This window comes from Centruroides sculpturatus, unplaced genomic scaffold (assembly GCF_000671375.1).
Source record: "Centruroides sculpturatus isolate CEXI.00-Female unplaced genomic scaffold, Cexi_2.0 scaffold2033, whole genome shotgun sequence".
Taxonomy (NCBI): domain Eukaryota; kingdom Metazoa; phylum Arthropoda; class Arachnida; order Scorpiones; family Buthidae; genus Centruroides; species Centruroides sculpturatus.
The window spans coordinates 14,185-26,905 of record NW_019386347.1 but is presented as its reverse complement, the minus strand read 5'-3'; the positions used below and the strand labels follow the sequence as shown (position 1 = coordinate 26,905).

The window sequence follows — 12,721 nt, the reverse complement described above, 5'->3', positions numbered from 1 at the left end:
CCTGTATATGTATCTAACTATGTGTAGCCTCTTGTATCTTATATTTAGTCATATAATAAATGCTTTGTTTATTTGTTAAACCTGTCAACCTGTCTTTCTCGGCACAAGGATACCTATCAACTTACCCATCGACCTCCCCACTCGCTTATGCCCTCCTATTGCCATCCGACAACACCGAGGTCAGGTTTTAACAACCTGTGCCAATTAAGTGGTTACTAGGGTACCCCCCTTATAGCCTCTGGCTTATCTCACATATACAGTGCAATATGTAGTTATGTACAGTGGAACCCCAGTTAACGAACGTCCTGGTTAACGACCAAATCGGTTAACGAACTTTTATTTTGCAAAAATTTTGTCTCAGATAACGAACAAAATTCAGATAATGAATGTAACGGTATTTTGTGTCAAATTTTAGTTGGTGTTAGGCATGCGCGAGTTAAGCATTGCTTTTCCGAGTGTTTGTGCTATACTTCTTTTTTCAGTTTTGTGATTTATATATTTAATCAATATGGCATCCAAGAAAGAAAAAGTCATAGTAGCAATAGAAAATGACAATGCAATATAAACGACAATGGCTATTGCATTTGAGAAAAATTTTGATTAAAAGAGTAAGACAATCAACTTTAGATCAATTTCTTGTTCCTTACGGAAAGAATTTGTTAAGTTATGGCAACACAACACTTGGGCGATCTGCCTAGGGCAGGGGTCAGCAACCTTTTGAGTCGGAAGAGCCAAAATTACAATTTACAAAATTTCAAAGTTTTTAAAGAGCCACAAAATTTTTTCTTGCCAACAATAAATACAGTAGAGCGTTGTTTATCCGAAAGCTGGTTATCCGAAACGTCCGTTATCCGAAAGCATTCCAGTCGGTAAATTTAAGTTTTCGCTAGTGCTGTGGCGCTGCAATCTTCGGCTATTTCTCGGACTACTCAAATATTTTACGTTTTTGATACTAAATTAACATCTGAAGTATAATTTTTTATTGTTTTTATATNTTTTTTTTTTTTTGATAAAATAAATATTTGCGTATGGAACTAAAGAGCCGCAGCTTCACATCCAAAGAGCCGCATGTGGCTCGTGAGCCGCAGGTTGCCGACCCCTGGCCTAGGGGAATGCCTTCTGGGAGGTTTTTTTAAGGGAAACTGGCCCCTATTTAGGCATTACAGATGTGGAGAAATCTCGGAAAACTCCATGTGGCAAGCCTGTCTGAGCAAGGTGCAAACCCACAAATGAACTCCCCATGTTCAAAGTACGAAGACCCCTTAGCCACTGGTGGTTAATACTCTTTTTACTGAAAGAGACTTTGACTCGAAGAATCTTCTGATGAAGTGCTACCCATTATTTTTTGGAGGGGATTCCCCTTCTAAACATTAAAGTTCATATATCTCCACTTTTCTGCCACCAACTACAAAAAACGAAGCTATGTACAGTGCTATTTTATTAAACAAAGTTTACATCTTTGTTGCTGTAATGATAGATACTACGTTTTCCTACATTTTCATCAAAGAAAATTACTGTATATTACAAATAAAATCACAAAAAATTTTGGAGACTAGAACAAATTAATTGTATTTGCATTAATTTCTATGGGAAAAATTGCTTCAGTTAACGAACAATTCAGTTAATGAACAGAGTCGCGGAACGGATTAAGTTTGTTAACTGGGGTTCCACTGTATGTTTGTTATGCAAAGGATCCTACACCATTAAACATATCCATACAAAATTTAACATTATATTCTTCGACTTCGTAGAAAAAAAATGTGGAGTCCCCATCCTCAACTACCCGAAAATCCACCTCCTTTTAACTAAAGCCCAATTAATTTTTTGTTTCTTAAAGTTTCATTATTATAAATATTCAGGTCAATAAATGCACACTTAGTTACTAAGACAATTATTTTTATCACCTCTCTCAATTCCACTTACCTTTAAAAACCCGAGCAATGCCGAGCACACGTTGCTAGTATAAGAATATAATTAAATAATAATGACCAAATAAACAATTTTGAGTCAATTTGATATTATTTAAATATGTAAATAATCCTTGAAACAGTACGATTTATGTGATTATGCAAGTATTGTTGAATTTCTGCATTTCCACCAGGAATCTTCAGAATGGTGTTTAATTAAATACAACAGTGACCTGATTGATAACTTTTGACTGGGAAAACTTTTAGTAATATGTGTTGTTGGCGTCGGATTCTACAAGAAAAGTATCAAGTGTATAAAGTATGTGTTTTTATTGTCATATTGTTGGTCATTTTTAAAAAAGAAAACTGTATTTTATCTTCAAGTTGCTAACCATCTGTCTCTGGCTGGAATTTAATAATGGACAAATTTAAACTGACCCAAAAATATTTGTTTGATCATTGTTATTTAAATATGTAAATAATCCTTGGGACAATATGATTTATGATAATTTTCAGCCACAGACCTAAAGCCAGGAACACACATGCCTAAAATTCGGCGTAAAATCTAGCATAAAACAGAAAGCATACAATTTTTTCTGAAATTTTGGCTGAAATGTAACTGAAAAGAAAGTAGAGCGCAGTAAAATTTTTACACCAAAATTCCTCCAATAAAAAGAAGTCTTATTTTGTGACATCAAAGTAGACACATGGTTTTTATTCTAACAATGGCAGCAATGAGCAATGGGAGCAAATGCACCCTACAATTGTGGCAATCTCAAAAAAACGAAAAATAAATGAAATAGAGGAGTTTATTGAATCCGTTCGACCACATCCATGTCATGTATAAAGACACTGTATTTAAACGTTTATGGATGGCTATAGGTGCTAAATTTCAAATAACAGGTAGGTCTAGTAGAATTGATATATAGGCCTAGTATTTAGATCACATGTTCTTTATTTGAATTTGGAATACAATTCTATTAATTTAAATTTTCTATATTATAGCAGAGGAAGCAGAGAAAAAATGGAAGGTACAAAGAGATAGATATATGAGAGAAAAAAATTAATAAAATGTAGTGCTGTTAGCAGCAGTGGCATTTCCTATTTGGCCAGAATTTTTACGTGTGTTCTGGCATAAAAGCATAAAACAGAAACTGAACTGAAAGCTGATTTCTGATTCAGTTTTCTGCCACACAATTTTACACACGTGTGTTCCTGGCCTAACACGGTAAAAGAATGATACAGATTGTCATGGCCGACTTGTGTCTCAATAGGATTGGTCGAATCTGGACCAATAGTGGACATTGCACAAACCGCTGAGTTTAAACGAGCAGCGGACCTACTAAAAAACATTTATTATTCAACGGCCATAAAAATTATATTTCTATTAATAGTGTCTCCAAAGTTTGACAAATTTTTCGCAGAAAGAATCACTTATTAGGAAACATGCATCTGCTGTCCAATGAGCCGCTCCACGACAAAAACAAGCTTAAGCAATGACATCTTCAAATGGTGCTCACACTCAGTAAGTATTCCTACAATTTTTTGTTTATAGCATATTTTATATGGATTATTCCCAAAAAATTATACGTGTTTTGGAAATGTTCAAGTCAAATTAGCCTAGAATTGATTAATTTTATGGAAGAAAACCTTTCAAACAGCCGTATCCCCTAAACTGCACAAGTGCCAGGCTGTGAATGGATCATGTACTTGTGAAATTTAAGTGACTCATACAACATGGAATTCATATAACACAGAATGTATCTACCATGTTATAGGGCAGGCATGGCCAACATACAACCTGCGGGCCAGATCCAGCCCATCTAATGAATTTATGCGGCCTGCGATTAATCTTTGAATATTAGTTACTCAAGTTCAAATAGCTCGATGAAAAATTCTGACGCCTAAAAAAAATCAACTCACTGTGCGTTTAGAGTTAACCCTCCATTACAAATCTCTTAAGTACAGCGTAGAATGTTAATAAAGCATGATAATGTGAAAATGTATCTGTAATCTCTATGTGCAATTTAGTCTCTACAGGGTGACACCACAATGAAATCTCGCACCACCTCAAAATCTTCCTAAGGCAGCCTCTAGTTTGGCCCATAAAAAAAGATTTCTTTCCAATTCGGCCCGGGGGCAAAAACTGTTGGCCACCCCTGTTATAGGGGGTCTACTATATATAGACAAACTGGTAAAAATACAGAAAGAATTCAAAGGTAATGGAAAAACAAACAAAGACAATGATGACTAAAATGTAAAAGTAAGAAAGAGTTTGATTTCTATAATCTATCTGGCATCTTGCAAAATAATTTGCAAAACATAACCATAAATTAAAAGAATTTTGTTGTATTTACCTCCGTATCCTGGATCACACTGGCATTCCAACTTCCTGTAATGGTGTGGAGAAACATAACTTAATACATCTGTAGTTACACTGTAAGCAGAGGTTCTGTCTAACACAATGTGGTCTATGCACTGCCCATAAACACACTTATCACTAGTACAGCGATTTTCCATTATCTGTAATAAAAACAAAATGAAATATAAATTTCCTTTCTTACTTCTTAAATAAACCAAAAAAGAATTTATCTGATGATTTTAATATGTATGTGTCACTTTCTTGTTTAATATGTATTAGCTTTCTTGCGGCAGTTTTGGTACTCTTGAAATAGAATGGAAGATCCAAACGTATTAGGATTTAAGAGAAAGATTTCTTTTTAATCTCTGAGAAAGCAGAGAAGTGTTGGTAAAGTAAAATTTAGTTTAAAACCCAAATTTCATATGCAATACGTATAATTATTTGTATTTTAATTTTTAACATAGACATTTTAGTAAGACGCAGATACACACAGTTTCATCCTTCACAGTCCAACCATCCTATTATGTGCCAGGGCAACTCATAGTTGTGGCTCAATTAAGCCTTGTTATTTATTTTTCTTATACCAACTTCCTGTGGTAAAACTATACTTCTGGCCTTTATTCCCCTAACCACTCCGTAATTGGTTAACTCGTACTGGTCTGTTCTATTATAGCAGAAAAGGGGTGACACCATATTGGTCAAGGGGTTATTGGCAGAGAAAGGAGGGAGATTTGAACAAAAGAGAATGGATGCTTTTTCAGGAAGAGAGGAGAGCAGGATGGACAATACACGAGGATGAGTGCAGGAAGAAGACGATTACTAAGGAATGGATCCAAGGTTTTATTTATTTCTTGCGGTCACCCCTTTGAACCTTTCATTTCCTATAATTCCTAAATATTTATATGATTCTTTTACCTTCCCCCAAAATTTTGGGCCCAATATTAGTGTAATTTAGTTAAGTTAAACATAAGTTAGAGTAAGCTCCATTGTTTGTTGGCAATTGGGAACCTGTCAGTTTTATTGTTACGACCGGTCCCAGAGAAATTGTATATCATAGTTAGTAAGCACGAATGCTTGCATGTCCAGTATTTGGATTAATTTTTGAGATCATTAAATTTAATCAACGCTGAGTGATTCTTCAGATTCAATTATTTAATACTTGGCAACATGGTGAACATGAATAAAGTTTTCTTAAGGCTCATCAGAGAATAAAAATTGTATCTTTTATGATATAAAAAAAGAATAAAATTAAAAAAAACGTCATGTCAAAATTTATTTTCATTGCAATTTTCTTTGATGTTTGAATCATAAATTCTTTGTTTGTTAAGTTATGGCAATACAACACTAGGTGATCTGCCTAGAAGCATGCCTTCAGGGAGGTATTTTTAAGTGTAACTGGCCGCTATTCAGGCGTTACAGATGCAGAAAAGCTGAAAAACTCCACGTTGCCAGCCTGTTCTGGCAAGGCATGAACCCACAACTGAACTTCCAGTGTTCAGGGAATGAAACTGCTTGGTTGAATCACAAATTCCTCATTCTATTTTGTCAATCAAATTAAAGATAAATACAATTTATCCAAATACTACATCATATTCATTCAATGTTTAAAACATAATGAACAGGATCAGGCATTGTAGTTATATTCAGTCTTTGCATTAATTACTTTTTTAATCTGTAACTTTTAATACAAAAGGACAAAAGGTAATTTTTTGTACATTTATTATAAAACCATCTCTAAAAACAGAGAGAATAAAACTAAAAGCTGGAAGAGGAGATCGGACCGAAGGTCCGGGTAGCATAATTGGCAATGTATCTGCAGGTAAGCAAGAGTTGCGGGTTCGAGCCCACTTCGAGCCGATTCTTTTCTTCCAGTAATTCTAAATTATTATTTAAATTATTTAATTAATTTATAATTATTAAATTTATCAAGAGATGGCACCTAATGCCTAACTCTAATGCCAAATTCTCTATTAAATTATTAGTGTTATAGCCATTTCTAGCCCAATAATATTCGGCTTTGGTTGATGGATAGCTAAAAATACAAAAACAAAACGTCACAACACATAGTTTTGTTTTATTATTATATGAGGATGAGTCAAAAAGTAACCTTAATATAATCACATAAAATGTTAATCTCATTGGAGTGACTATAATTTTGAGATAGTGTCATTAACCTACGAAGATTCAGTGTGTGCAAGTATGCCATGCATCACATAGATTACAACATCAGTAGACCTAAATAAAGATGATGACACCCTTATAGATATGCTCCAAAGAAGAGCAGCATGCAGTTCTTTAGTTTTTCAGTAGTGAAATTACTGGCGACGAATGATGGGTTCATTACTTTCAGCCAGAGACTAAGTGAACAAGCAAGGGATATAGATATTCCATATCACTGAAAAAAACAATTTTGCACAACTCCTTCGGCTAGCAAGGTAATAATCATTTTCTTGGGCGCATAAAGGTTCAATTATGGAACACTATACTGTATACCCAGAGGATTATCAGCAAACAGTACAGCATATTATGACTTGTTTCAGAATCATTTGAAATATGCAGTTAGGTCCAAATATCATTGTTTGTTCAGTTCTGAATACTGTTACAACATGAAAATACATGGCCATAAACATCTCTATGAGAACAAAAAATTTCAGATCAGCATATAAAGTGTTTTCCACAATCCCCATCCACCTCATCTCATACCACAAGATCATCATATCTTTGAACCACTTAAGAAGATTCTCAGTGGCAAAAATTTAAGCAGAGAGGATGAGGTGAAAATTGATGAACAAATGGCTGTGCTGAGACAGCCTAAAATGTTTTTTTTTTCTCGTGAAATCCAAGCACTAACCAATAAAATACTAGCACATGTGACAAATATTGTGGGGATTACTTTGAAAAGTAATGAAGTATTTTAATTCAAGTATATATATATATATATATATATATATTTCATAAATAAAAAATAAGCATTAAGTGTTTTTGTTGTAAGTATTATATCACTGGTAATAATGTAGACGGCTGGATGGCTGAATGATTATTTAGTTGAAACTAAATAAAAGTGGAAAAGAAGCCATGTGATTGATTAATAACACAATCTCATGTTCAACACTTCTAAAAATTTCTTAAATTCCCAAAAAAATACTACAGTGAAAACTGCTTAGGCGACCACCTGCATTCGACGGGCACCTGCCAAAACGGGCAAAAATTTCTGGCACGGAATAGTTTATCCATAGAGTCTTCGTATAAGTTACCTATATTAAACGACCACCTGTGTAACGCGACCGCGGGCATCGATTTTTGGTCCGAAACAACATACAACACCTGTAATAAGCGACCACTTTCGCGAATGTATCTGGTCTAAACTATTGTANGGGGCGGAGGAAAATTTCGCCGCCCCCTTATTTAGGTATCTCAATTTAAAAGACTAAAATTCAGTTTCGTCACAGAATAAGTAATGAAAAATTCCGTGCTAGTGTTGCCACCTTTTTAAAATCGTCGATCCTGACGGCAGGTGAGGTTTGTTCGAACAGAAGTTCCTGACGCATGCGTATATCATTTTGCAATGAAGAATAATTTGCAATGCATGCTGGTTCTAAATCAGTTACAGTTAGCGACTAGGGAGACTTGGGTAGGAGTAACGTAAGTAATCTAGATGACTTAGCCCTATTGGATGTTGGAGGTGTATATGGATACGAATGTATCGTACAAGCAAAAAAATAAAAATAAAAAAGGTCGACAGGTTGCTCACGATATCCCCAGACGGCGAGTCGGATGGTAACACTATCCCCACTATTCCGTGCTCATTTCAATCGGTCCGAATCGTAGGTGGACGAAAATATGAAATAAAATGGTTCAAATCCTTACAAAATATTATTATTATTTATTGTCAAATTTTGCCGCCCCCTAAAAAGTGCCGCCCCCTACGCTACTGTCCGCAATGACAATCGCGGAATGTAATGAAATCATATAATGAGAAAAAATAATAAAATCATTTTATTATTAATTAATAATTTTTCTTATTGTACTTAATTAATTAAGAAAATATTAAATATTTAAAAAATACAGTATTTTTAAAGTTAAAATAACGAAAACCAAAAGCAAAGTGATGGAAAGATAGGACGCACTTGTATATTGATGACGTAATACAGGTAACTGAGGAGCGAACGAAAATAACCGAGTCGAATTAATTAAGTCAGAAAAAAGAAAGTGTGCATTATAATTGAGAAAATGTGACTATTGTATTAATCTTTAAAATATTAGTGTTAAATCTGTTTTATAATATCATGACGACTCCTGTAAATCGGGTTATCCGATAAGAATAAAATACAGTATGAATATAGCCCTATCGTTGAAAAAATTCGCTTATTTTTGCTCACCTCGAGTTTTGCTCAGTAGAAATGGCTAAAAAGTGTGCAAAATACGCACAGAAATACGGTATTACAGCACCACCTGTATTGGACGACCACCTGTCTAAAAGACCACTTTTTGAAGGAACCGTGGGTGGTCTCCGTAGACAGGTTTTACTGTACTTATAAGCATCAAGCTCATGATCATATTTTTCTTGTTTACAGGTTTGCCCTTTTTCAATGCCAGGTGGTGAATATACATGTGTTTACTTCAAACTTTCTGTAAGTTGCCAACTTTTAGGGGGAATCAATTAATTCTGCATCAGTGATGGTCTAGGGTCCATTCATATGTGGGTGGTGGTGGAAAAGACAAAGATGACATATGTCTAACAGTAAACCATTTATTTAAATGAAAAACAACTTACATAATACTAAAATAACAGTTCCTGTCGAAGATTGGATGCACTCATCTGTTGAAGACAATGTGAATGTGTGTATTGGTGATGTGGCTGGCCCTGGAGCAGAGATGAGTTAGGAGAGGTGGTCAGGCAAATTTCAAGTTCTTCGGTAGGATCTATTGCAGTAGATATTTTGAAAAGAACTGCCTCCCAATCTTGAGATTCAGGATTTTTATAGGATTTCCCCTGAAATCTCGCCTTTTGATTAGTCCTGTCCCCTTTTCCCTCTCCCTGATTGGTCATTCTCCTGTCTCCAGACAACAGCCAAGATCGATTTGGGTCACGAGAAAGGTACGCACTGGAGGAATTCCCTTGGCACCCTTTGTTGACTTGGACCAAGAAGTGTTGATAAAACTTTGAAACCTGCCCTCATATTTTAATCCTTTATTGTCTTTTATTGTCATTTTAGAACTTAAACGATTTACTAGATGTCCTTTTGGTTATTAACCTCCCCTTTTCTTGATCATCTAAACTCATTAGCTTGTATACCAGCATCTTGACAAAGTTCTTTCTTTCTTGGTTGACATTCCCTTACATTGTTCATCTTCGTGTCACGTTTATTTTAATATAAATATGTAGTTTTCCCTCCTGTCTCTGTTTTATATCACTAACACTGATCTTTTGGTCTGATTTGACAACTGAAATTTCCTGTCTAAGGAATTTTACAATTAGTTGTAATTTCGACTCAATTTTAGAATCTCACATTTCTAGAATAATGGTCTTTGAGGAAGAAGAACAAGTTTTGTATTTGATAAAAGAGAAATAAATCATTAGTATTATTATATAGCTATTTAGTTTGTTACTTATTTATGTTTTACTTATTTTATGTTTTTTGTATTCTGTATTTTAAATTTATATGTTTAAATTATATGTGATTGAATGTTCCATTTAAATTTGTTAACCATGCATTAATTTTCTGGCTTTCACCGTCTGACACTGATAAGAGTGAAATCTTATGAGTTTGTAAAAATTCCACACAAAACACTAAAATATTTAAGAAATAAGTTGAAATGCAAAAAGTGTCATCTGAACAATCAAAAAGCAACCAAGATTTACAGGCAGAAATAAACACTGAAACACAAGGAAAAAATTGAACAATATTTGCATGAATGGGATAAGGAAAACCTCAAGGAGGTTCTAGTGAAGATAATCCTATAAAGGTAAGTGGAGAAAGTCAAATTTGTAAAATTACAAAAGTGTTAAAAATTGGGAACTGATAATGCCATAATTAAATATAAAAATTGGCTGACAAATAATAAATAAAAACATCTAGCTTCTGTAAAAAAATGACAATAAAATTTGTTAAAATTTGCCCAATATAAACCAAAGTGGTAAAAATTAATCTGTATTAACTTCCCTAGCAAGAACATGCATTTGACATATGCATGTCTGCAGAAACATGACATATTATGGAAAAACATCAGCAGTGATCTTAGAATCTTAAAAGCTTAGAAAACAGTGTCACATGAATCTAATAAATAATAGCCATTATTTTTGTAATAATAATAAAGCTCTAGAAAAAACAAGAAAAACAGTATTGGAACAACTATGTGAATGAAGAATTTATTTCAAAATTGTGTAATTACATCATAAAAGTGTTAATGATTTAACCACAATGTTGCTTGATAAAACTTTGGTTACAAAAGCGTTACATAGGCACATTTCATATGTTTATAATATCAGAACAACATTAAATAATTGAAAAACAACTGTTCTACAATGTTGAATAGAACTGAAGGTAGAGAATTCTTTACTATCCAAGAATTATGTGGAGAGGGTCCCATAAGCAATCAATGAGCCTATTTTTAAGCAGTTTTCATACTTTGGTAAAAATTCAGTTTTTTGAAACTTTTACCAGTTTATATCTGAAAAAGTGGAAAGAAAAAATTCTTCTGATGGCAGTGATAGCCATAAACATGAAAAAAAAACCTCTTGGGGATTGCATGTGATCCTTCAATATGCATTTTGAATACAAACTCTGAGTCAAGGCTAGGAAAATTGTTAGCTACTTTTGAAAGTACAAGAAATTTTCTAAAATTTCCAAATTTTTAAAATTTTCTTAAAATTCTTGTTAATTTTAACATTGATTCATGTATTAAAAATTATTCAAAGTTGATAAAAGAAACTTGTATATATAAATTGTCCATTAAAATTAGCTATAGGAAATGAATGTGCAGACTTGTAAAGTTAAACAAAGAATGGGACATTGTATTCTTGCTTACCACACAGTAAATGGACTTTGAATTCAGGAAATAAACTATCTATGCCAATCTTCAGAGTTACTAATGTCCACAAATTAATATTAACAAAGATAAATAGCCTTGACACATTTGGTATAAATAGATGCAGTCTAAAATTTCAGTACAACCATAGACAAACACAAAAATCAAAAATCTTCAATATAAAAAATAAACAGATCCTGGAGGCCTAAAGAGTAAAAGCAAATTTCAAGCTTCTATAAAGCAGAGAACAAGTAAAGATTTAGTACAGTGACCCAGGTTTGACAATTCAAAAAACTCATATGCATGTTTTTCAAATTCTGCATTTCAAATGAATCAATTAAAGCTGTAGTTTTGTCTCTGTATGTGCAATATGTGTTAGGTATGTGGCTGTCACAAGCCAAAAGTTTATCTCCTGAAAGATAGAATGTGATGTACGATTACAGTGTTTATTTTTTCTCGTTACCTATGACCCTTTGAATTCTTGCTATTTTTTTAATGTCTAGTGTGTCTGTAGTTCTTCGTAGAATAAAGACATATAGAAGTTTTGTCCATCTCCCATTTATATCCTTGCTGGCTCAGTATATCCAACTTCATTAACAAAATACTAACAGTATGAACAACACAAACAATCTAGGAATAGATGTTTATTTACATCAAATGTTAGAAATTTATTAGGTGCTTCATTTCATACAAAAGGAGACCAATAATGTGCATTTGAATTTGTAATTACTCTTTTTACAAAACTGGATTACCGAAACTGATCAACAATTCTTCTATTAATCGATTCCAATGTCAGAATTGCCAACCAGAAAATTAATCTTTTTTGTCTTAAACTGATTGCACCTACATAAATTTGGCTGAATGTTAGAACATATTTAAGCAATATCAGTGAAGGAAGTTTGAAGCACAAAGTAAAGCTCAAGCTTTATACTCTGAACACGCTTGTTTTCCTGATTTATTACCAAGACAAGATTGCTTCATCCAAAACTTCCTATATTATAGTCGTAGTCTGTGAAATGTGCACTTTATTCATATGTTAATCACACAGTCGAATAAGATTCTGGTATTCTTATGCTACAACTTTCAAAAGTTTCCTCTATTTATACATTTTTGCTGTACAGTCGACCCCCCTATAACATACGTTCCTATAACGACAATTCCTATAACGTAGCGAAAAAATTGTAGAAACTTTCGTATAACGTACCTTCTATAACGTCGTTTCGCGACAAGATTGATAGAGTCTGGACCAATAGTGGATGAGCAGCCGAACTACTTACCTCCGACCCTGCGCCACGCTACGGAGCGGCTAAATTGAGTTTGCTATCGTCTGTTTAGTATTATATATAAATTAGGTACTGTACATATAATTATATAATAATTATATATAAATTAGGTACTGTATATATAATTATATATTAACTTA

General features: G+C 33.5%; 1 protein-coding gene across 1 annotated transcript in view; it reads right to left on the bottom strand.

Annotated features, from left to right (window-relative positions):
* Positions 1-4,022: 4,022 nt before the first annotated feature.
* The window catches only part of LOC111614640 (protocadherin-23-like), a 22,011-nt gene continuing 13,312 nt past the window's right edge, over positions 4,023-12,721 (bottom strand). Inside the window, exon 3 of the mRNA XM_023356006.1 lies at positions 4,023-4,430. Within this exon, the coding sequence (XP_023211774.1) occupies positions 4,197-4,430 (234 nt within the window). The 3' untranslated portion in view covers positions 4,023-4,196. The remainder of the gene's footprint in view (positions 4,431-12,721) is intronic.